The sequence below is a fragment of the Alligator sinensis genome, unplaced genomic scaffold (assembly GCF_000455745.1).
Source record: "Alligator sinensis unplaced genomic scaffold, ASM45574v1 scaffold264_1, whole genome shotgun sequence".
Taxonomy (NCBI): Eukaryota; Metazoa; Chordata; order Crocodylia; family Alligatoridae; genus Alligator; species Alligator sinensis.
The window spans coordinates 5,012,167-5,037,909 of record NW_005841831.1 but is presented as its reverse complement, the minus strand read 5'-3'; the positions used below and the strand labels follow the sequence as shown (position 1 = coordinate 5,037,909).

Here is a 25,743-nt window from a genome sequence, read left to right as displayed (position 1 = left end):
CCCTACGCGGCTTTCAGTACTACCCCAGTGTACAAAGCGATGCAGCTAGACTTCATATTGTTTTGAAACCAGTGATATTTCTAAGCTGTGTTATCTGTCCCACTTGGCTTGTAAACTCTGTGGGTGCTCTTTTTAAACAGCTCTTTGATCTCTCCTGTAGCAAGTAGCAGCTGCCTTCTTTGACTGTAGGAACAGGCAGTCCATTATGGAAGAAAATGCTTAATGGTGAACCTAACTTGTAACATCACAAGCAGAAATTCCAGATTCTCTCTCTGGAATTAGAGAGAGGAGCAGCTGCCTGAATGGGTAGCTAATAGACAGGATGCCAGATGTTGAACACATAAGATCATGGTGATTTTGTGGGGAATAATGTATACCATAACACAAAGACTCTCATTCTCAAACCCCTATGGTTGCTCATTTATGGAGTAAAGTGTAAAAAAAAAAAAAATTGCATCTATTCATGAGCTCACCAAATCTCTAAAATGCTTAGGGGCATCTGGCATTTATTGGATTCTAGCAGGGCAGAATCCAGAAATGTGGGTTTTTCAGAAAATTTTGAAATGGAAAATTTTCCAATGCCTAAATAGATCATGGTCTGATTTTAGCATGTTTATTTGACTTGTATTTAGTAAACAAAACTAAAAAAGTACCCCCATGTTAATTTTATGTCCCAATAACCACAAGTATTTGAACTGAAATATTTGATTAGGAAAACAAATAAATTCAGCACACTTAATGTGGTTTAAATGTTATATTCAAACAAATTCAAAGCTTTATGTGGAAAGAGATTATTTTTATTGGAATACTTGTAAACATGTAAAGACAATACACAATAGCATGGACTTCCCTTACATCATTTTTTTTCTTAAATTTAAACAAACAAAGGCTCTGAAAACTGTTGACGCACTAATTTTAGCACGCCCAAAGAACTGTGCAGGATGTGCCGTAGTAGTCCATTGATCTACTTCAACAGAGTTTAATTCTCTTCCACTGAGGTAATTGTGACTCCTCCAGTTTCATTCTCACTATCTGTAGAATCACTTGCACTACTTACACTACTTATTGAGGCAAATCTGTTTCAGAACTACTTGAACCACGTTCTCTTTTGCTAAAGGGTGGTTTTACCAATGAGTCTATGGGCAAGGATAACTTATCACGCTATGTCTTCTTCACTAATTGTGCTTCTGACTGATTCTCCAGAAGCAAGAGATTTTGAGAAATAGAAACAAGCTTAGCAGTGCATTCGTTTGTTAGTGTATTCCTCTTTTTTTGTCTTGATTGAGCCAAAAGCCTTCCAGTTCCGTTCACAAAAAGCTGCTGTTGGTGGAATGGTTAGGATCCTTAGAGCAATGGTGGACAGCAGTCTGGTGTTACAGTATCCCTTCCACCATGTGATAGGAGATGTATTCTCTGCTGCCTGTCAAGTGATGTTTTTGCTCCAAAGTTTTTCTTTTGCATGGTACTTAGCCATGATGACAGACATTGCCATTTCGTTGATGTTGGGGACATTCTTTGTTACTTCCATAATTGTATCGAGAGCGGTAGATAATTCATTTTTAGATAAATGCTGTCCTCTGTGTTGAGGATCCAAAAGGTTTGCTGCCAGATGAACTGGATGAGAGCAAAACTCGGATCTCTTAGTAAACATTTGTTTTACTACTACTTACTCTTTTGTATAGAGGTGAAGAAGGCAAAAGCTCATTAGATTTTCATTCAGTTGTCTGAATATCTCTGAAATATTTGAAAGGCTTGGTGTATCTCCTTCAAGTTTCTTGATAGCCACTGAGACTGGTAGTAGCACATTGAATGCTCCTTGAACTCAAACCCAAAACACATTTTGTCAAGAATCTGCTTCCAAATGTTCACGGGAATAATCTGGGATACTGTGTCATCTATTGAAGCATGCTGCAACCAGTTCTTTGTGCACAGCAGACTATGTAAACACTTTGTAGCTGAGCCCATCTAGTCTCTCCTGGCAATAAAAGTGCACTTTCCTTTCCCTGCTTCTCTTTCTGTAATTTCTTCAAAGTCTGATTAGCAACATGATGATTATTGAATACCTTCACAATCACTTAGCAGTTTGCCAATATTGTCTTCGTTGTATTTACACTTACTATGTCCTTTGCCAGAAGATTCAACCCATGAGCAAGACAGCCAAGTACTATTAAATGAGGATACTTTGCCTTTAATATTTGCCATGCAGCTTTCACGTTATTCACATTATCAGTTACATGGGCTTGTACCCTGGAGGGACCTGCACTTCCAGTCTCTTCACTCAGTAATTTAGTTATGTATTCACCTGTGTGACTAGAAGATTTGGTAGCAATTGCTTTCAGGAGTATTGGTTCAGGTGTTGCTAACATAATGTTCAATAAAGGATTTCCTTGTATATCAGTCCATCCATGTGACATCAGAGTCAGTGATTCTGCTTGACCAATTCTCTGAATAACCATTGTTTGAACTCTGTCATACTCTCTAAGAGAGAATGTGATGGCGAATTAGTTTCATACAAAAAATCATACAAAATTAGGGTTGGAAGGGACCTCAGGAGGTCATCTAGGCCAACCCCTAACGTTTGTAATGTTCCTTCCAGTATTGATTTTCAGTTATGGGAAGAGGTGTACCACTTGCAAATATAGCTCGAGCTAATGTCTCATCTGCTTTTTCTTTATCTTTTTTTGACATTTTTCTCCACAAAGCTTGATAAAAAGCTTGACTGTCTTGAACAGCTACTTATGGTGGACCGCATATCTGGTGACCATGATCTTGAAAGCAAGGATCCTGCTTCTTTTTCCCCTGGACTTGATAGCTCAACATTTTCACGTTCCATTTTTTGTAAATCTGCTATTTCACTTGAGCTACCAAGTTCCTGCAACAAAAGCGGGGAAAGATTTTTATTTTAGCCTATTTTAGTCTGGCCTTATCCATCAGAAGGAGAAGCAGTAGGGAGCTTGCTTTCCCCCTCCCTGCCAGAAAAAAACACTCTGCTGCTCAGCTTGCTCTCCAGTTGCCCTGGGACTGCAGAGCCAAAGGGAAGTATAGTCTGGCCTCTGCCATACTCCAGAGAACTAAGCTTGCTCTGGTGGGTTGAAATAGCTAACTATTTATCTATTATGTAATTTTTTTGAAAAAGTATTGTTAAGCCTAAGCCACTTTGGAGGATACAGATACTTTAAATAAATAAATAAATAATAGTCCAGAGTTGCGTTAGCAACTTTTAAAATTATAATATTTTAATATAGGTGGTAGTCTATACTATGTGTTGTTTAACATAGTAATTTGTTTACTTGCATAGGATTCCTGAAGCAGACTTTTCTCGGATGTTGTTCCACCTCTTCATTGTATTAGCTTTCTGTATATGGGTTGTACTCTTTCAGGACAGTTTCTAGATGTTATTAAATGTTTCTTCATTCTTGTTGCATTATTAGCATGCTCCTGCCCACAATATTTACATCTACCAGCTTTCTTCCTTCCTTCAGTGGCTTGAACTTCACTATAATGATGCCACACACTAGGGTTTTTTTTTCTGATTAGGCATTATTGTGACTACTTAAAACCAAAAGCATTAAAAAACTAACAGATCTTATGCAAACACTTCCAACTTCCCCAACTCAAGAAAAGAAATGAGATGCTGCTCTGTTTGCTGAACTGAAAGTGAAACAAAAATTAATCACAGTTTTAGTTTTGGTTTTGTTTCATTTGCAGTCTGAGATGAAATAAGAATTTTAGCTTTGGTTTTGATTTGACCTGCACAGCCCATTAAATGATTTTGTAACTTGATTTTTGGTTTGGCTTATTATGTGAGTCTATTTACCCTCCTGTTTACAAATCAATAAAACAAATATGTACTCTTGAGCACACTTCCTAGGGATAATCACTTGAAAAACATTAATTACAACTTTGAAACTGCTAAGCTTGTCTGATATTGTATTGGCATCCATTCATCTTTACTAATGAATTTTGTGAAACAATCAATTTTTAGAAATGGAAAATTTCCCATGGAAAAATAAAGCATTGGAAAATTTTCCGCCCCACATCTCTGGTAAGATAACATGGAAAAGACTTGAACTTTTAAACTTGTACTGAATATTCAGGTACTTTTGTGAGAGCCAATGTCAGATTAAGTTGAACACTGCTGTCATTAGCTTCTTTTGTAAAGAAGTCATGCAATGCATATGTCCTGGATATAGGTTCACAACCAAGAACTTTCAATCGAATCTTACTTTCATACATGCACTTCCAGAACACTTTTATGCTAACAGAAGCTACCTACTGCCAGGCTGAGGAAAGTGTATGCAGGATTCTTGAATGTTGCTATTGAGACCTTCCCTGATCTTTTTTTTTTTTTTTTCCCACCCCATCCCTCCCCCTAGGCTGGCTTACTTCTCCTGACAATATCAGAACTCCAGATAAATCTCCCGTGGGGGGGCGAATCGGGGCGACTGCCCCGGGCCTTGCACTTTGGGAGGCCACGCGGAGTAGGGCAGAGCAGTGGTGGCATGGAGCTGGGCAGAGCAGCAGCTAAACTTGGCAGCTCTGTGTCCAGCCACTCGCTAAACTTGGCAGGCTTTGTGGCCTCAGTAAGAGCTACCACCCCTGCAGTTTTGACCTCCCTGTGTTGTAACACATAGACGTGACATGAGTTTGGCTTTCAAGAATTTGGGGCACAGTTCCTCCAAAACCCCTGCACCAATCTTTTTGAAACTTGGCAGGTTTCATGCCTCTCAGCAGAGGCTACCATCCCTGCAGGTTTAATCCAAACCGGAAGTTATAGATATTTCATTGATTCCCTATTATACCCTATGGCTGGATCTCCGAGGCAGCTCGAAAGCTTTGGAGCCGCTTCGACCGGATCGAGGCGGAAACCCGGTCTGGAGCTCCGGATCAGATCGCGGCCATCCAAAACAGCTGGATCCGAAGCCGGATCGGATTGTTGCTGACTTGCACAGGCCTAATAGTCACTGTATCTGGAATTTTTTTGAAGGCTGACTTGAACTTGGCAAGAACTTAAACTTATTAGTAGATCTTCCTAGCTCTCTTATCAACATTTTATGGAGTAGAATGTAAATAAATGGTATTGACATTTCTCAACATCTTGCTTTCTCTGTCCTGAACCATCACAAGCTACTCATTAACATTCAGAAGTAAATAACTTATTGGAGTACAGTAAAATTGCATGTGCCTTGCAGAAGAGTCCTATAACTGACCTTTCAAAAGGTGTTACATGAAAGCTAAAAATATCCTTAAGTAAATGGGCAAAGCTTTGTGAACAAGGTCTACCAGATGTGGCAGTTCACCTTGTAACTTGGCCCTTCTTTTTTTACTTGTTTTGTCAGATTAATCCATGCATGTAGTTGCGACAGTGTAGGTTTAGCTGAAACCGGGGCACTATCTGCCTATGACAACACCATGGTTCTCTGGCTTTCTGCTAAGTAATCCATTCTGAACTTCTGCAACAGACCTTGTTTTCGTGGAATTCCCTTGTGTCAGCCTCTGACTTCCCTCGTTTATGAACTCAGGTTCTCTTTCTTGTAGAGGTTATCTGACCAGTGGTACTCTTTAGTTGGCACAGGATCTTTATGCTACTTATCAAGAACAGGAACTTGCTCAACTTGTCATCACCCAAAAAAAACCTGGAGAATCCTTGGTTCAATATTTCAATTATTAGTGTATAAATATAAAACAAAATCAAGCAGCTTCCACTGGGGTCCAAGAGGGAGAGGCATCGAAGCCCTAAACCTTTATGATCTCCCATTATGCTTCCTTTGTTCCATTCTGTGCGGGCCGGGAGCGGTCCGAGGCCCTCGGGCGGGGGGGTTTCGCGCGGCGGGCTGTGGCCAGCAGCCCGGGCACACTGGGTCGGGGAAGGCAGGCGGCATGCTAGAATTAGGCACGGACGCTTAGTGGTGGATTTAAGATTATTTTACTTACACCGAAGATGGTCACGGTGCAGGCAGGAAAACTTGCTTGAGTTGCAGTTACAGACAGGAAAGAAGAGAGGCGGACTAGAGTTCCTTCCCGTGAACCTTCTAGCCCAATCCGGTTGAAAGCTCTAAACCGCGAGCCCGTCGTGTCAACCGAAGAAAGTAACTCGAAGCAAAGAGCTCTGAATACACTCACACGAAGTTTGCTAGGCGCACAGTGGAGGGTTTCTGCGAGGGATGTTTCGGCGACGGGGAGAGGCGAGAGGCTGATCAGACCCCTATAGCCAGCTCTAAGGTACACGCGCTGGGTCCGATAGGCTCCGCAGCGCACCTAGAGTTCTCCTCAAGATGTTTACGGAGTCCCCCCTTGCAGGGTTCTCCTCCGGAGATCTCCAACTTGGACGGAAACTGCTCAAGCCTCTTATACGGCTAGCAAGCCAATCGCTAGCCGCCACGTGGGAATAATTTAGAACTGGCCAATAGTGAGACACAAATTTGTATACGAATGGCGGGAACTCCTTGCACCGTGCGTTTCTCTTCTGCAACCTAGAAATGCACCCTGCAAAGAAAGCTACGAGTGGCGGGAAATAATTTAGCAGTGCCGAAGCGCGCACAAACAAAAATCACACCCTTGGGTTGTGACACATTCCTTACAGGGATCCTGGTTTTCTCTGTTTAAATTTGCAAATTCTCTGATAAAAAACACAAATTCTCTGATTTAAAAAAACCAAAATCCATGATTAAACTAAAATGCCACTATATGTATATGTATCAGTTGAACACAGTGTTTTATTGATACAGTTACAGTATTAAAGCAATTTGGAAGCCCACCAGTGCCTCACTCACTATAACAAAATAAATACTAAGTACCTATAAATTGTGGTATTAGATTTTGGGTTTTTATCATGAAAAATCAGAGCTCCCCCTGCCTCCTTCGCCCACCAGGACATGGGTTCTGGCCCCTCACTCCTCACCCACAGCTCCCCCCAGCCCTGCTGGAGAAGGACCCCGCTGCCAGGGCTACAAGGCGAGAGACCCGGATCCGCTGCCCCCAACAGCAGCACGTGAGCCCCAGCTGTTGCCCTGTGGGAGGCAGCGGCTCCTGCAGCAGAGCAAAACATGGAGCCCTGCTCCCCTTCCCCATAAGTGGCACACCCTGAGCGGAGCCTGTGGTAAGGGGCGGATGTGGGGTGCCTGCTGTGGGCTTGGGCTCCCTGCCCTGCTGCCCTCTCCCTGGGGCTTCCACAGCCCACTGAACTGGACCTGCTATGGCAGGGCAGAGTGGGAATTGGTGGGAAAGTTCACTGTTGTCACTGGGAGCTCCACGCCACCATGGTGAGGCACCCCCTGCCTTCCCAGCAGCAGTGAGGGGCACAATTCTGTGCCACCACCCCCGCTGCTGCCGTGCAGACGGGTTGGCTCGCCAGGGCAGTGCGGGGTTTGCAGCAGCAAGGAGCTTCCTTGCCTGGTCCCACTGTGTCCTGCTGCACTGGGTACTGCCCGCTGGGCTGCAGAAGCCATGGTGGGAAGGCAGCAAGGCAGAGAGCCCAAGCCTCCACCCTGTGCACAGATCTGGGGGGCATGTGCCCCCCACCACCCCAGGAGCATGCACAGCAGTGGGGAGCTAGCCCCATTTCCCCCGCTCCCAGATGAGCTGCTCTGTCCCGCTTTCCACTGGGGCTCTGTGGCCGCACATTCTGGCCCCGGGTCCCAAGCCCTACTCACCACCCTAGCTGAGGAAGCAGCCCCAGTCCTGCCCATCTCCCTCCCTATGGGGGCCTCAATCCCCCATCCCCCCTGCCAGACTTACCTGCTGAAGCTACTCTTCAGGCTGCTTGGTGGCCATGTGTATATGTGAGCATGCACATGGCACCCCATACCTGACCGCCCTTTTCCTGCTCCCCCCAGCCCCTTGCAGGCTGGAACTGCTAGCCTGCAGAGAGCTCTTTGCAAAAGTGGAAAATCTGCGTGTTTCTCCATTAAAATGAAAAATCTGCATTTTTCATGTTTAAAAGGAAGAATCTAGATTTTTTTTCCCCATTTTTCTGCAGGAAATGCAAAACCCAGATACCTGTTTATGAAATAACAAGTTGCCAGGGGCCCCTTTATAAGTAACACCATGAGAACTAGAATATCATGCAAATTATAGCAAACCTATGATTTAAGCAAGCCATTACTTGAAAGAATATTGCTATGTGTAGGCATCCAGATCAGGCCCTGATGTGCCACGAATTGCTTGAATTTGGAAACAGTGTCTGCATGAAAATGCGTGCAATCTGAAGTTGAGTACAATTTTGAAAGTTTGAACTCTAAGAGTGGAGCTATTCAGATGGCTTTTAGCTTAGTGCTGCATCAAGAAGGATGTGAAGAGATTTATTTTTTCCTCCTTAACTAATCAGCCGCTTGCTTTAATTTCATTTTGGAGGAGACCAAATGGTTATCTTCTGCTGTACCTACATCATTATTGCCTGACTACTGCTATAGCAAGAGTAGAACAATTTTTTTGGGTAGAACTGAGTGTAAGTCAAGATTTCCTTAATCTAAATTGTCAGAGTATGAGGGGACCTAAAACATAAAATGCACATGTTGCTTGGCTTCTGCTATCAAATCATAATCCATGTGTGAAATGCTTTCTGTCTCTTCAGAGGCTCTGTATTTTGAGCTTTCTTTATCTTCCTTTGGACATTACTCTTAAACATCACAGTAGTTGTTCTTGTATGGAATTTCTTCAGTTTGAATCCTTAAGTTAGGACTCAAGCTTCTTATGAATTATGCAGATTAGACCGTTATCTCCAGTAACAACTAATGCAATTGCAGAAAATCAGTAGGTTATCAAGGCAAGTATTCATAAATCGTAAGGGGCTGGAAGGGACCTCGGAAGATCATCCGGTCCAGTCCCCCTGCACTTGGCAAGAAAGAGAACTGGGGTCAGGTGACCCCAGCGAGGTGACTGTCCAGTCTCCTCTTGAAGATTTCCAGGGTAGGCGATTGCACCACCTCTGGAGGGAGTTAATTCCACAGCCTGGACATCCTGACTGTGAAGTTTTTCCTAGTGTAAAAGTGTGATGCTCTACCAACTGAGCTATCCAGGCCCACATCCTATTCTGACATCCTATATGTCATAATTTAATAAAGGCATCACTGTCTATTAGCTGAGCCATTACTGCATTACATGCTTTTCGGTCATCTGTTTAATGCATACTATGATAGAATTATAGAAAGTTAGGGTTGGAAGGGACCTCAGGAGGTCATCTAGTCCATCCTCCTGCTCAAAGCAGGACCATCCCCAAGAAGATCATTCCAGCCAGTGCTTTGTCGAGCTGGGCCTTAATGCCCCTCCCCCAGGATGGAGATTCCACCACCTCTCTAGGTAACCTGTTCCAGTGCTTCACCACCCTCCTACCGAGAATCTTTTTCCTAATATCCAACCTAAACTTTCCTTGCTGCAACTTGAGACCATCACTTTTTGTTGTGTCATCTACCACCACTGAGAACAGCCTAGCTCCAGTTACAAGCATGGTCACAATCTTAGCAGCAACTAGAAGTCACTGCTGCCCCTGTGCCCTCGGTGCTCAGCTGTGTCCCTATGCTTCTGACAAGAGTATAAACCAGTGATTCCAACCAGGGTGATGCAGGACCCTGGAATGCCTTGAGATCCTTTCAAAGGTGCTCCAGGGTTCTGTGTAATGTTAGGTGTGCAAACTGTACACTGTTAGGTATGCAAACATGATTTAGAAGATAAACCCAGAGATTTCATATAGGAATCCATAGAGTTAATAACCTGACCTGTTGAGAGTCTTTCTAAGATCTTTGCAACAGAAAATCTGCTTTATTATCATCATCATCATCATCATCATCATCATTATTTTTCCTATAGTCACAAAATAAATAAAAACTGAGAGCTGGCATTTTTTTTAGATATAAGCAAATCTAAAAAAGGTTGAGAACCACTAGTATAAATATGCTTTTGAACTCCTTCCAGTGATGACCCACCTTATCTCAGTGATGACATCACAGACAAAACATGTAATGAAATTTCCCAGGATCTGCTTTTTGGAATCCGAAAATTGAGCTTCCCTTATCCGACAAGCTCTGAAGTTGTGTGTGGTGGGGTGGGGGGTTAAATGTAAACATAACTATTTAACTATTTAGGAGCAACTTCCATTTGTTCACTCCAGAATTGGCCTAGCAGAGGCAGGAAGTGGGTGTGCTAATTAAGTTGTAACCTTACATGGTTCATAAAGGAACATGGTGAACTTGAAAACTTCTGTATGTCCCATAAGTTTGTTTTATATAATATACCTGCTTTAGACTTCACAATTATGCTTTTGTAGCTCTTATCTGTGTGCATTTTCCTATTTACATCCCACAAATATATAGTCCAATTTCCTCATAATGTGAAAACTGTCCAAAATAAACAAAGCAAGGAAATTATGTCTCTCTAGTAGCAATATTGGGTGGTTATGAAAAGTAGCTAAATTCCGAAGTGTAATTTCCAAATTGATAATACCTTTTGATTTTAATTAGCCACTTGCCAAAATGCTAGTTCTTTTTAAGTGCGGTAGAAATGGGTCTGAGTGAAAGTTTTTGAAATAAGGCTAATGTAAAAAGCATTTAGGGTGAAATATGTAAGCATTTGCTTAAATAATTTTTCAGCCTTAGTTAAGCAAAACTTTGGCAATATCCCTACGGGAGAGAGAATGTGATTTAAGAAAACCTAACAAAAAGGAACATAATGGCTTAAAAATCATGTTGTTTTACAAAAATAATTAATCCATTGTAACCTTTTTTCTCCCCCTCAGCTGCTCAGATAAAGAATTTGATGAGCCAGCTAGGAACCAAACAAGACTCCAGCAAACTGCAGGAAAATCTGTGAGTATTAATTAAGTAAACACTTCAGTGTGAATTAGAATGATAGAAAGTTAGGTGATTGGTACTCTTCTCACTAGTCTTAACAGTGTCTGGAGTAAAAAGCTATACTGAGCATCATTGGGAAATACAACTTTGCTAGATAACTTTGACAGTAGTGTTACCAAAAAGGTAAACTTAGATATTGAAAGCTGGGGGTGCCTATACACACGCTAGGGGGCGGGATTTTAAATAGAGTAGCTCTTGGGAGCCACTCTAAAAAGCCACAGCATCTTGTGTATTCAGTGTCCCACGTTTCAAAATAGCCGCAAGGGCAATTTAACTAAAGCTGGTTTGATGAGCTTTAGTTAAAGCGCCCCCACCATTATTTTGGAACATGGGATGCTGAATACACGAGATGCTGCAGCACACTGCTGGAGCATTCTTACTAAACCACTCCAGACTCAATTAAGTCTGCTCTGACACATTCTAATTGGAACGTGTTGAATCATGTGTATAGGCGCCCTTAGTGATTATATTTGGGTCTTCTGTCTGGGGCAGAATTTTGTTTCATTCAAATCTGCTTATATGAACACTTGTCTGAGTTAAAACTGACTGAAAGATAACAAATGGGGTATATGAGGCTGTGATCAGGAGTCAGCCCTTCATTAAATCTTCAATTATTTTAATATTCCTGTCTTTCCTATTTAAGCACTCTTGTCCACCACGTAGTTCACCTTTTGCATATGTAGTAACTTGTACAGCTTGCTTGTGTTGTTGATTGTGGGGATGTCATTTAATTTAAAAACTTGCACTTTAGTCTAAAAATGCTCTTTCCAGTGACAAATGGAAAGTTTGAAGAAACAGAAATTCTGTAGAATTGATTGTAGTAGCTCTTGCTTCCACAGATTTTGTTTAAAGGCAGCAAGGAAGAGAGAAAATAGTTTAGCGATCACTTTAAGATGATTTAATAGGGGGAGTGAAAGAGAGATAGAACCTAACATTACTTTTAAATGCATACAATATATGCTACTTCAAATGTTTTGTGTGTGTTTGTATAGCTAGGTGTCGCACGGAGAGTATCTTTAGGATAAAATAACAGAAACATTTTAAACAATTGTGTGTGATCGTGAAACTCCTGCTGCTTCTACTGTAAATTGTTTGAAAACAAGACTCTTCATTGCAATTCAGAGCAATTACATAAGAATCTGTTGTTATTCTAGACAACAGCTACAGCATTCTGCAAATCGGCTTGCCAAGGAGACAAATGAGTACCTCAAAGAGCTGGGTTCTCTGCCACTTCCTTTATCTGCCTCTGAACAGGTTTGTATGCATCTAGTTTTAGTGGAATGGAAGGCAAGTGTTCTTATTCTTTTAAGAAACCTGGTAACTTGCTTTTTCATGACAAGAACCAGAAAATATAGGTCCTCTAGTAGGATGGCCTTTGAAGATGGCAAACTTATGGTGCTTTAAATGGCAAATGAAACTTGGAATCCTTATTGCACCATGTCACTTGCAAGTTTGTAAAATGTAAGTTTAAGCTATAAGCTGGCACAGGTTTCTGTACTTCATTTGATTTGACCACTTCACTCTTTTTAGAGTCATGTCATGTTTCACAGCATAGTGTAAGCCAGAGGTGGCCAGCCTGTGGCTTGGTGCCAGACAGTAGTGCCACAAGTGCCAGAAGTAGCACTGGCAGCCTTTGGATGTGGCACACAGCAAATTGGGAAGGGAACAGGCAGCACAGCAGCAGATTGCAGAGGAAACCAGCCTCATAGTGGTAAGAAAAAGGGATCAGAGTGGCACTCAGAGTGTGTGGGGCTAATTTGTAGCACACCTGCCAAAAAGGTTGGCCTCCATTGGTGTAAACCATGACATCTTTTTGCAAATTAAAGGATTTTTTGGTCGGCTTAGCATCCTGAGAAACAGCTCTGTCTAGTAGAATTAATGTTGGTGAAAGTCTTGAATCTCTTAAGTTCTAATTCTTACTTTTTATTCAGGTCAACCACAGTGTTCCATTTTATATCATCCTTATTAATGTGAGAGTAGGTCTGGCTTAGCAGCTTATGGAAAAGCATAGTAGCTTTTTGGGGTTTTTTTGTATAAAAAGTGCTTTGGTTTTCTCAGGATCATTCTTCAGGACTTGCAGGCATCCAGTGTGCCCTCCACATCTGAATCTGTTTTGTTTTTTATCAGAAAGGCTTATAATTTAAGATGACAATAATTTCAAGCTGTTGCATCCCTAAAGAGTGGATCTGTACATATGATTTTTATATCTATGTGCAGAGTGCTCATACACAAGTGAAGACTTAAGGCTGTGCTGTTTTCTTGTAGGCTGACTGCTTACTGTAACAAATGCAGTATACATTCTACTTTTAACAAGAGTCATGTTTCCAAGAATATACTAAGCATGTGATGAGGCTTAAGGGAATTTAGATTTAATTACAGGCATCTAATGAACTCTTCTGCTTTCTGATGCAGCTCAATATAAAATCATGCTGTTGTATCTTATAGATTGCATAAGGAGAACAGAACGGGAACTCTTTGCTGCCTGCCTTCCGAATTACATAAAACAGGGATATTCCTCAAACACAGGCTCTTATCCTTTTTAGAAGAAGTAGGGACTAATACTCATTAAAACAGTCCTGCTTTTACAGATTCCAGAATGGAATGACTCAGTAAAAGAAATGAGCAGACAGCCTTACTGCTTGTTTAAAATAAAAATGAATTCCAGATTGTGAGCTATCTTCAAGGAATGCTTCTGACCCTGCCTTTACCCTCTGCATTGAGAAGGAAAGGTGGAACTTAGACCAGTAGTACAGGGTTGTTCTCCCTGTCCCAGCATAGAACATTTTTTACTTGTGTGTAATGTGCTTCTCCCTTCCTGTACAATGGGATACATTGTTTCTCCCATTAATCAACATAGCATTCCTATGGCAATTACAGCAACTACCTACATGGCATTCCTAATATTTTCCCATAGAAGTTATCGTTTGCTGTTTGAATGCAGTTCAGTAGGTGAGAACTAGGAAGCCTTTGCTATGTAACCCAGCCAGCTTTGCAGACCACTAGTTTGGCTCTAGAAGCCATGGATGCTGGTCCTGAAACCAAACTAATGCAGCTGAAGGAAAAATTGTGTGTTCCAACTTCAAGTCCCCCCAACTTTTTACCAGGAAGTAGCAGAGCTGCTAGGTGAAGAAACTCCATAATGTCATTATGGTAATCTTTAGATGGGTAGTACTATAACATTAAAATGCAAATAGGTGTTTATTAAGAGCTGTTCTTTAGCAACTTGAATAATTTGCTATATGAGAAATCTGACCAAGAGGAAAAGTCAAATTTAAAGGTAGTATAAATTCATACAGAAATACAGTATCGTAAAACCCTTGTTGGCCAGTGTTAAAGCTCTTTAAACCTGTAGCATTCAAAGTAAATATTTTGCTTTCCCCATATGGAAAGTAGTGAAGAGTCTCTGAGTGTCTGATGGCTCTTGTTCCAATGTCTTGGGTAGCTAATACATAAACAAAAAGTGTGTGGATATTAAACTAAAGAGGTGACCTCTATATGGCAACTAGGAAGACAAATCTTGAAAACATAACCATTAAATCACAAACCCTTGGTTTTTCTTCTCTCCCCCTCCCCTTTTGCCAAATTCAGCTACAAAGGAAGTAATTTTAAGCCTAGCTTGTGGCACAGAACCCTCCAGGGCAGTTTTTCCCATAGATATGTGACACAATCAATGGAGATGATCCTACCTTTCATCCTCTTATATGCTTTGTGTGATAGCCTGCAGTGAAGTTTGAGTTGTATATGTTGCCTGGTCTACTGTTCAAAAGCTTAAGTGCCAGTAAGAACAGCTGCAATTTCCCTTTTCTGTACAGTTTAGTTAAGCACTTGCCTTTCAATGTCTCTCTGGTAGAAAAAAAATCCTTGTCTTGCTTCCTCATTCATTCATGGCTGTGGCTGGTAAAATCAACCAAATTGTACCGATCTACCCCAGAGTTCACAGAAGGCTGGATCCTAAAGAGTGGATGCCTCATGTTGCAGATCTCATCCAAAAGAAATGCTGCAGAAGTCAAACAGCTGAGATGGGGAAATTCCTGAGTATTTTTTAACAGGCTGCATTATACTTATGCTAGTGTCAAATGTATGATAATCATAAAAAAGTAGGGCTGGAAGGGACTTCTAGAGTTCATCTAATCCAACCACTTGCTTAAGGCAAGATCATCTCTGTCCCAGCCACCCCATACAAAGCCTTGTCTAACCTATTATTAAAACTATACCATCAACTCTATTGCGCAACTGCAAGGCATGGTACCCTAGCTTGCCACAAGTAAAACAGTAGGACAGTGGACAACTATATAAAACTTGAACTGAAAGCTTATTCATATTGCAACACTCCTTTTAAAACAGTATGACCAAGAACTGGTTGAAGGATTGTAATTTTGGTTACAGACAGTGCCATTTGTTAGCCCTAATATTGGTTCATATCCTTGACACGCTGGAAAAGAAAGTATGTCATTTTCATGAGCTGTGCCATCATATATAAATAAAAAATCTGAAGGGCAAGAATTCCAACCCCAGTGAGATCAGAAGTAATTCAGTGCAGCTAATGTATTAGGATGTGGGGGGCTGGAAAGGGGAGGGAATAGGCTAAAACCAACCTAGGAAGCACTAATACTGAGGAGGAAATGATAACATCGAACTAGAAGCAGCCTTGCAAGGTAGTACGGTCACAAGTAACACCATGCACAACAAAATTGCATGATGAAGCATGGAGGTAGTCGCTGTTGACAACCCCAGACAGTTCTATAACTGTCTTTGGAACACTGTTTTGGCTGATGTAGTTCTCTACATGAATTGTTGGGGTTTTTCTCCAATCTCCCTTTATTCTTAAAGCTGAAGGTAGTAATTTGACAAGAGAAGGCTGGGGTAACAGATTCCTACCTTGACTAAGACTTGAAGCGGGCAGGAGAGAGTTATATTAACATAACGATGATGGTATATTAGATGGTATGACTAAGTGTAATAAACTGCTAGAATCTAGTACTTTGCAGTTCATCTTCAGAAAAGCATAGGAAGCTTCATTAATTTAGACTGAAAACTAGACTGAAACAAACAAAATAACCCTACTATAGAAATTATCTTTATTGTGCAGATAGATTGGATGACCGAATAGCTCTCCTCCTCCTGAACATTTTTGAACACTGGTATCAGAGGTCTCTTGCAACCCATTGTACTGCTGAGGGACATTGGATTATAATGTTAGTGAATTGTAAACATTTGAACCATTTGTTTGTTTCTCTCCAATTCTTCAGCGTCAACAGAAACTTCAGAAGGAGCGTTTAATGAATGACTTCTCTGCAGCTTTAAATAACTTCCAAGCGGTACAGAGAAGAGTCTCAGAGAAAGAGAAGGAGACTGTAGCCCGGGCAAGAGCTGGCTCCCGTCTCTCAGTAAGTGTCTTGAAAAAAGTTCTGTAGTGATTCTGATGAGTTCTGGAATCTTTATTGAGGTGTCTTGATCTTGTATACTTGTCTACAGACTTCATAACTATTTTGCTATGGCCCCAAAGTGTGCAGGTGAGGCCTTGGTGCTTTCTGTATTCTGAAGCACTTGCAGTGCTAGCTGCTTGTGTTTTGATGTCATGCTTGCCTATGTTAGTGGAGGAGGAAAGCCAAAAAGATGAAAATACATTTCAGGTGCTGGAGAGGGGAACCACACACACTTAGGTCTGAAACAATACTGTCTGTTATGGTATGTATTGGTACCGGCCTGTAGAGCTCCAAGCTTCTTGTTCTTCCCCCAAAACCTTTATATCCTGTTACTGCCTCAATACCATTTCAAGTTTCCTCCCTCTGAGGCTGATTAGAACTTGTTCTACTTATTCTGTCTATAGCAGGGGTTAGCAACCCCCAGCACGTGTGCCAGAGCATGGCATGTGTAGGCATTTTGCTTGGCAGGCACACCTTGGAGCAGATAGCAGGGAAGGGACTGGGGCTCTGCTGCCACAACAAGAATTGGGTCCCCTGAATCTCCCCTGCCATCTGCTCTGAAGTATGCCTGCACTGCCAGCAGTGAACCAGGCAGGGGCTCCATATACCTCATTGCAGCTGCTTTCAGCTTCCAGGCTACCTGCCACAGCCAGCCTGGGCTCTGGGCAGGCCCCTGCTGCCTGCCACAGAGCTCGGGCTGCTCGCAGCAGGTGGCATGGAAGCTGTAAGCAGCTGCACTGGGGTCTGCGGACTCCTGGCCCAGCTTGTTGCCAGTGGCGGGTACATGCATGCCTCCAGGCAAATGGCAAGGAAGGGGCTGGGACTGCACTGCCACAATAAGGATCAGGGCCCTAGCAGCTCCCCTGCCATCTGCCCCTGGCATGTCAGCATTTTACAGATCAAGGTTGTGGGTGTTCTTGGCACTCTGGCCAAAAACTGTGCGGATCCCTGGTCTTTGGTAATCCTTGGATTTATTAAGAAGCAGTTGTAATAATACTGGATAATCAAAGCATTTTCAATCTCTTTCCTGCTTTGCACAATACCTTTGGAATATATACTTGGATCTTTTCCTTTGCTGATATCTATAATCTTCCATTATGCATGGATGGGACTTTCTTATGTACATGGAGAAAGGGATTGACAAGCAGTTACAAGTACAGTCAACTAAAGGGATTCAAACCATCATGATAAGGGTCTTTAGCTTCACATAGGAAGAGTCCTACCTTGCTATTGTGGGTAGGTATCTATTAGGGCTATGCGAAACACCATCATTTCGTTTCGACATTTGTTTCGCCATTTTGAAGGGACAGTGTTTAGTTTCGTTTCAAAGCACTGTTCCGTTTTGTTTTGTTGAAACTGTTTCGCTGTTTCAACGCGTTACGATGTTTCTCCCATAAGCTATAATGGGGAATCATGAAAATACCAAAACTTTGTCATTTCTTGCCTGATTTGGATGAAAATTGCAGGCATGGTAGCCCCTTCTGAAGGCATGAAGCCTGCAAAGTTTAAAGGAGATAGGTGGAGAGGTTTCTGGGAAACTGCACCTTAGACTCTCTTCAAAACACAACTCCTGACACTTGCTGGCAGTGGCAGCCTCCTCTCATCTGGCAGGCAGATCCGGGGCCCCGCACCCCCAGGAGGGCTGTGGGAATCTGCGCGCTGGATGAGAGGAGGCTGCTGCTGCCGCCTGGTACCAGCGCTGGGGACAGCCCGCACTCAGTGCCAGGGAAGATTGCTGCTGCCGCTGGTCCCAGGCAGCAGCAGCAGCCTTCTCTCATCCAGCGCGCGGATCCAGGGGCTCGCACCTCTGGGAGGAGTCCGGCTCAGCCCCGCAGCCCTCCCGGGGGTGCGGGCCCCCAGTGGATGAGAGGAGGCTGCTGCTGCCGCCTGGTACCAGCGCTGGGGACAGCCCGCACTCAGTGCCAGGGAAGATTGCTGCTGCCGCTGGTCCCAGGCAGCAGCAGCAGCCTTCTCTCATCCAGCGCGCGGATCCAGGGGCTCGCACCTCTGGGAGGAGTCCGGCTCAGCCCCGCAGCCCTCCCGGGGGTGCGGGCCCCCAGATCTGCACGCCTGATGAGGAGGCTGCTGCCACTGCCACCTGGGACTGGCTCTGAAACCAAGTAAACCCGGCTACAAAACTTGAAACGTTCGATTGCCCTCGTTTCATTTCAAAGCTGTTTCAAAGCCTCTTGTTTTGTTTCAATTTCGCTGTTTCGAACTCAAAACGTGTCAAAACAGCTTTGAAACGAAACACCTAGTGACATTTCGCACAGCCCTAGTATCTATGGTCTGTAATATTAATGACCCATTCCTTTCTTCCAGGCAGATGAGCGACAGAGAGAGGAGCAGCTGGTCTCATTTGATAGGTAACAAGTACTCACGCTCTGGCGATACACTTTATCACTTCTGTTTGTAATTAAAAAGGTACTAGAGTAAGCCCCATAATGCAACATAATTGAAATCAACACCTAGAGATCAGGCAACCCAGTTTTTACAGCAGCTGTAACACATAATGTAAACGCATCATATAATATTTTACTGAATGTGGTAAACTTTTATACCTCAGATGTTTGCAACCTGAATATCAACATATTAACTATTTCAGGACTAAATTGTTCTTCATGACCTTAGTCTTATTTAATTTTCTTTGGCTGTAAGTAATGTCAGAGCCTCATGAGCAACAAGTTAATCCTAAACAAGGGATTAGGGACCAACTACAAGCATGGGTGTAGGTGGGGAATACCAGTAGAAATAGGTAACCAGGCAGTTGGAATTACTTTTAACATATCTTGGAGACCACCTACATGTAAATATTTGTACTATAGTTGCTGTCTTGACCATAATTAGCCTATAGCTTGTACAATGCAGGGTTTGTTTGTTTTTTTTAATATCTTTAGGATTGAAGGATTTTATTGGGAATGAGCTCTCGTGGTTCTCCACCCCAGGAGAAATGCTTTGGAAAACTGGGTCAGGATTCTATGTCTCAATTACAAGTCTCAAGAATACCTCAGTAGATATGTTTCAAAACTTCAGAATGCCAAAATGCACAAAGGGATGTTCTGTGACTAGACTGGATACAGTTAACATATGGAGCAATGTATGACACTGCCTGTGGACTAGCAAAAGTTGGGAACCACAAGGCTAACAGACACCAAGAGTTCTGATGTCTGATGTTAGTGGGTACCTTTTGAAGCCAGGTCCATGCAGAACCCTTTTAGTCTGTAATTAGTGATGTGCTTGTAGGCAGCAATACATAAAGACTAAAGGTGCGTCGATGCATTGGTCCACGTCATGTTGGTGCTAATAAAAGGAAAATTGACATTATCAGCAATTGGCTTTTTTTGGCTGATGTGGCCAATTTAAATGCCATGTGCATACGCCCTTGCACAGCATGCACATGGCCAGGTATGCAGCCCAGCAGCTTGGAGAGCAGCATCTGGCTGGTAAGTCTCTTGGAGGGAATGGGCATGGCAGGGGCATAGATCGAGGCCTCCACAGTGAGGGAGAGATTGGGGCTGGGGCTGCCCAGCCAGTGGGGCAGGGCGCGGGACAGAGCTGTGGCTTGTCTGGTAGGGGAGGGGGGGGTCCTGCTGCTGTGCACACCCCTGAGGCAGGCATGGTGGGGGCATGTGCCCCCTGATCTGTGCACAGGGTGAAGGTAAGCTGCCCACTGCACACTCAGGGCCAGGGCTGCTCCAGTCTCTTCCCGGTGGCTGTGCTTGGGGCAGGCGAGTGGGGTGGGGTGTGGCAGTGCTGGGAGAGGGGGCTATAGCCACCCCAAAATTCACTGTATCCCCCCCCTCCCAGTGCCGCCACCACCACCTGACCCGTCCTGCCCGAGCGCAGGCAGCCCTGAGCGCACAATTGGCAACCCGCCCTTGCCCTGTATACAGATTCAGGGGGCTCATGCCTCCCCTGGGGGTGCACGCAGTGACGGAAGCTGCTGCCCCTCCCCTACCTGGATGAGTTGCTGGCTCCATCCCATGTCACAACCTACTCCAGCTGGCCAGTGCCTGCCCCAGCCCCAATCCCTCCCTCTGCAGGGGCCTCAATCTGCCCTCCACTCCGTACATTTCCCCCCACCACACTTACCAGCCAGACGCTGCTCTCTGTGCTGCCAGGCTGCATATCAGCAGTCAGATTGGTATCAACCAATATGGCTGGTCAGTAATCAGCCATCGGCATCAGCCCAAAAATTCTTTATCAGTGCACCTCTAATAAAATGTGTGTATATGTGTGTGCATGTAGATTTTTCCAGGGAAGTGTTGGGAGGGCACAGGGTGGGGGAGCGGGGAATGTCATTGCAGTATGAGTAAATCTTAGAACAGAGCATCCTATTTGTGCACTGCTCCCTAGTCTCTTCATTGTTCATACTGGAATAACTTTATGCAAGACCTGCTTTTTTTTTTTCTTTCTTTTCACCCGTTCTGAAACAAGTAATTACTCAGTAATCCAACATGTCCTATATACAGCTGCAATATTGGAATTCAATTCTGGATGTAGGTGCTTTTGTTTCTGGAGAAGACTTTCCAGCTTTAATGCACTAGTGTTTCTCTTTGATTGTGGAGGGAAATATTTGCTTGTTTTGCTATCTTTCTGCAGTAATGAAGACTGGAATCAAATGCAGTCTCAGGAAGAAGACACGGCTATAAGTGAACAGGATCTTGAACTCATTAAAGAGAGGGAAACTGCAATCAGGCAGTTGGAGGTGAGCAGTAAATCCTGTCTGCATTTTCAGCCCTCTTCAGCAGTGAGACCAAAACAGAATATTCTCTAGTTTTCCCTTTGGGGCTGGGCTCAAGAAGAATTCAGTGGAATCAAGAGCTCCTTTAAGAGTGATTTAAGGATACCTGTGGTGTGCTGGTTGTGGGGAGCACATGGGAAACTGCACAGTCTCTGCCACCCTGCCCTGCTTACCTCTAGTTCTGGCCCTTCCAGCCTTAGCCCAAGTGGGCCCAGAGCTGCTCCCACTGTTTCTGCTTGGCTGGGCTGGGCCAAGGCCAGGGCTGCTGGCACTGATGCCCTGGAGCCAGAGTGGCTGCAGGAGATAAGAGGCAGAGGGACAGGTACAGGGAGGAGACAGACATGGCAGGGGGTCAGGCACAGGGGTAGGGATGAAGGGTGGGAGGGAAAATGGCATGAGGGGACAGGAAGAGCAGGAACTTGGGACAAGAAACAGAGGACAGGTGGCAAGAGGGGCAGGTACAGGCAGGGGGGGGCAGACACAGGCAAAGAAAGCAAGGGACGGGTGGGCAAACGGGTGGGCAGATTCTGGTGGGGGATAGGCTGCTTGAGTCCCCCCTACCAGTGCTTTCCGTATGGGGGGGGGGCATGAATTTAAGATGACCCTCCAATTCTATACATAGAAAATTGTAACAAATGTATAACTTTTCCCTGTATAGAATCTAATTATTGGGGGGGGGGGGTCATAAATTTGAAGTTGTCTTAGATATCTGTATTTACCCAAATCTATTGTAATTTGTCAATTGTTGCTTTCAGGCAGATATTTTGGATGTCAATCAGATATTTAAGGATTTAGCAATGATGATTCATGATCAAGGAGACATGATTGGTAAGTACACTTGTACAGCGGATGCCCTGAAAATAACTGTATCCTCTTAATCCTGTTTTAATTCCATTTAGAAAGAGGTATGGATTAGCTAAATGTTGTATATAAGTATCATTCGGTGTCTTATCCCATTGTATTCCTTGTTGAAATTTGATTAGGCTTTTAAAATAAGAATCTGAGTTTTCTTCTTTGTATTGTGTAGATAGCATAGAAGCAAGTGTGGAAAGTGCAGAAGTCCATGTGGAAGGAGCCAGTGAACAGTTACAGAGAGCTGCTTATTATCAGGTAAACATATGCATGCTTTGCATTATTTCATGTAAGCATCAATCCTACTCCTTGCACTAGTTTGCACAGAACAAAGCAAAAATACTGTGGGCTTGTAACCAACCTGACAAGTTCACACTTCTCACTTGTACATGTGAAAGTCCCACCTCATGGATTTCCCTTGGGCCCTTATACTTGGTTTACTTTCTCAAGCAGAAGGCATCCATTAGGATACATAAACTTTAAAAACATAATTTAGCTGACTTTTATCGTCTCCAGTATCGTACCATTTTAAGGATGTTAAAAAAAAAAAAAATACTATCACCAGGGACTGATTATCCAACAAAATTATGTTAGAATGGACGTGCTGTTGTCTCAGCCTTGTAAAGCTGTCCCTTTAGCAGCCAAGACAAAACTATATCTGCATGTAGCATAAATGCATATGCCCCCTATACTTGGATTATTTCTCACCCACGGACCTAGGCTTCCATTACTGTGCCATTTGCTGCTCACTTTATTTCCCCTGCTTGCTCAGTCGCAGCTTGACCTACTTAGTCACTATCCATCAGTTCTTCCCTCCTTGGTCCCAAGAGTTTAGCTATCTTCATACCTATCTGCTGGAGGCTCTTACAGTATTTCTCATAGTGCTACAGCCCCTCTTGGTCTTGCAGTCCAGTGGTACGTTATTTTGTGGAGGGGAATTCTTGATAGCAGGCACATCTCCTGGCTGTTGCACTTGAAGTTTTTGATACTGTAGCAGAAAATTGATCCTACTTCAGGCACTGTCACATCTCAGATGCCTTTTCTGGGATTTTTTTTGCCCCTCTCTGATGTAAGGAATCATGTAACCGTGATTCTTGCTAGGTCACTGTGGAAAGAATTTATATGCAATTAGAGCAGCAGTGTTATGATTCTGCTATTAGCTGAGGGGAAGGAAATAATGGATCTGGCCAGAGGAGAAAGTCCTGAAGATTCATTGGTGACTGACAGCTATTTCTGAATTGAGATGGAACAATTCCACTCCATCTGACAAAGTAACAGCTTCTCTGTCATGCAGCAACCTTTAGTATTGTTGTCCCCTGTTTCATAAGTTTCTTCACAGACTGAAGGGCTAGAAACAAACAAACCCCCAAAACTAAGCCTACATGCTTTTGTCATGTTCCTCATCCTCTGAAACTTCCTCACCCTTCCTGAGGACTGAGACTTGACAAGGCTGCTGTGGGTAAAGTTAAAAACTACTCTGTATACTAGTACTCTATGAGGGTGTGAATAAAACAGAGGTATTAAAAGACAAAAATAACAGCAACAATGGCTGACTCAATCTATCCAAAGGCCCTTGTATAGAGAAGCTTCTTGGAACAGCTAATATAAACGTGCAGGAAGAGAGACTATGCATCCATAAACAGCGTGTTCACCAATTCAGCTGTCTCAGAACTGTAAGAATAAAATATCCTAACTTCTTTAGTTGTAGCATGCTGATCTAGGTGTGTTAACTTCTGCTGTTTCAGTCAACTCAGAGCAAAGCTTGCGCTTTACTAACAGCAAGTTTCATCCCACCTCATCTTAAGTGCTCATCCTACCTTATACTTTTGCAACTAAGAATATCCAATATTAGTCCTCACACTACATTATGCTAATAAATTAAACAAAAAGTAACTTGTACTTTGGGAATCTTGTCCACTCTCCCCTTGAGTAAGGATGGATATGCTGTGCTCCAAATTTATTTTGTTGTTTTCTGTCCAGAATATGCTATGACTCGTATCTTTTTTTTATTATTATTATTTTTTTGTTAATGGTTTTTGTTCTATTTTCTCCATTAGAAGAAATCTCGTAAGAAGATCTGCATTCTGATTCTTGGCCTTGCTGTGGCTTCCATAATCCTAGGACTCGTTATCTGGCAGGCAACAAAATGAAATTTCCACGTGGAATATAATCTCATTGCAGAGATTTCTGCCCCCCCCCTTCCCTCTCACACACCCCACAGGAGAAAACAGGCTGACTAGTCTTGGAAATGAGTTGAACAGCTTGAAAGAGCACAAGCCAGAATTTCTTCTAGTGATAGATATTAGAAACTAATGTGCAGATAACTAGTACTTGGAATTAGTGAACCATGGAGACCAGTATTTATCAGTTAATGTACAAATTATATTGCTTAATGTAATTAATCTCCTGTGGTTTTTGCTTTCTGTACTGTATTATTATTCCCTGACCCAACTGTATATTGAATAGTGTGATAAATACTTGGAGATATCTTTGTTTTTTGACAAGTGACACAGTTTTAACATTTTTATATGTATAGTTTAACTTTTTTGTAGGACTGGAGTAGAACGACTCCCAAGAAGGCACTATACTGGTTCTCATTACCAGTAATTTCTAAAATCCTTAGTGCTCACCCCATGGATTTATTAGTCTCCAAGTGGCCATAGCCATTCTTTTCTAGAGAAACGTTACCACTGTATCTTTGAAAGATGAGATGTGCATGAGGTGGCCAAGGTTGAAATCTCAAATGGGCCAAGTTACTGATCTGTTTGGCCTAGAGGTATTTGTACCTGGTTGGTTTTTTGTTTGACTTGTTTGTTTGACTGGTAATGAGTTTTTTGTTTTTGGGTTGGTTTTTTTTCCAAATACAGTGTTCTTGGTGACAATACATCATTTAACCTAACACACTCCTAAAAATACATTTTCCTTAGTTAAACTTGTTGGTGGATTACTGTCACCAGACACTTAAGTCTTTTCTCATGCTACACCTTCAGCACTTTAGGTAAAATTTAAAAAATTCTCTTGGAACGCATTATGACATGTTCAGTTGCAGAATTCAGACTTGCACACTTCAGGGGGTTTGCAGTTAATAAAATTCACTTACATTTTTAAGCACATTTTCAGTGATTTAAAGCCATATGAAGGTTGTAAACCTTTGGCCTCAAGTTTACTAGCTAATAAGAGGGTTCAGTAGTATCTGAAACCAAATTGTTTAGAAATGGCTTGTTCATAATATTTAATTGATATTAGGATGTATAGTAGGCGTTCTGTAAAATAATGCCACTTATGATTGGTAACTTCCATCATTTTACAAACAGAACTCTGAACTTGGTTAGTAAATCAGTGGTACTTTTTTGAATGGCTGAAAATTGTTTGACCAACTGCTCCTTGGAAGAGATTTCTGGTTCCTCTTAATGTCTTACAAATAGGACTTGATAAAATTGTACTTGTCACGCTTTCTGATGTAGCTATGAAATGAAACGCACTGAAGGAATGAGATTCTAGCTAACACTTAGAATGTGGTGATTGCAGCATATTGATTTTTCCCCCTTCCCCCCTACCTTTTTATTTTGTATTTAAACCTTATTCCATGTCTTTTGTGTAATAAATTAAATGTAGAAGCTGGAGAGAGAATGTACTCTCATAATTGCACACTTTTTTGCACTATTGCACCATCATTCCATCCACTAACTATCAATAAACAAATTTAAAAGTCTTTGTCAGATCTTCTTTCTCATATCATCTGAAATGTGAACAGAGGCCTCGAGACAGAAAAAATATAATACTTGGTAACTATTGTACTCTCTTGAAAGTGTCTGCTCCAGGGTGAAAGGTGGTACTCATGCCCACATCATAAATCATTAACCTGTATAGCATTTTT

At 42.6% G+C, this 25,743-nt stretch overlaps 1 protein-coding gene across 1 annotated transcript in view; it reads left to right on the top strand.

Annotated features, from left to right (window-relative positions):
* Positions 1–25,417, top strand: part of STX12 (syntaxin 12) — a 26,686-nt gene extending 1,269 nt beyond the window's left edge. The window contains exons 2-9 of the mRNA XM_006014851.3: positions 10,730–10,799; positions 11,999–12,098; positions 16,094–16,231; positions 18,593–18,636; positions 20,873–20,978; positions 21,770–21,842; positions 22,042–22,124; positions 23,924–25,417. Coding sequence (XP_006014913.2) covers positions 10,750–10,799; positions 11,999–12,098; positions 16,094–16,231; positions 18,593–18,636; positions 20,873–20,978; positions 21,770–21,842; positions 22,042–22,124; positions 23,924–24,016 — 687 coding nt within the window. The 5' untranslated portion in view covers positions 10,730–10,749 and the 3' untranslated portion in view covers positions 24,017–25,417. The remainder of the gene's footprint in view (positions 1–10,729; positions 10,800–11,998; positions 12,099–16,093; positions 16,232–18,592; positions 18,637–20,872; positions 20,979–21,769; positions 21,843–22,041; positions 22,125–23,923) is intronic.
* The last annotated feature ends 326 nt before the right edge of the window (positions 25,418–25,743 follow it).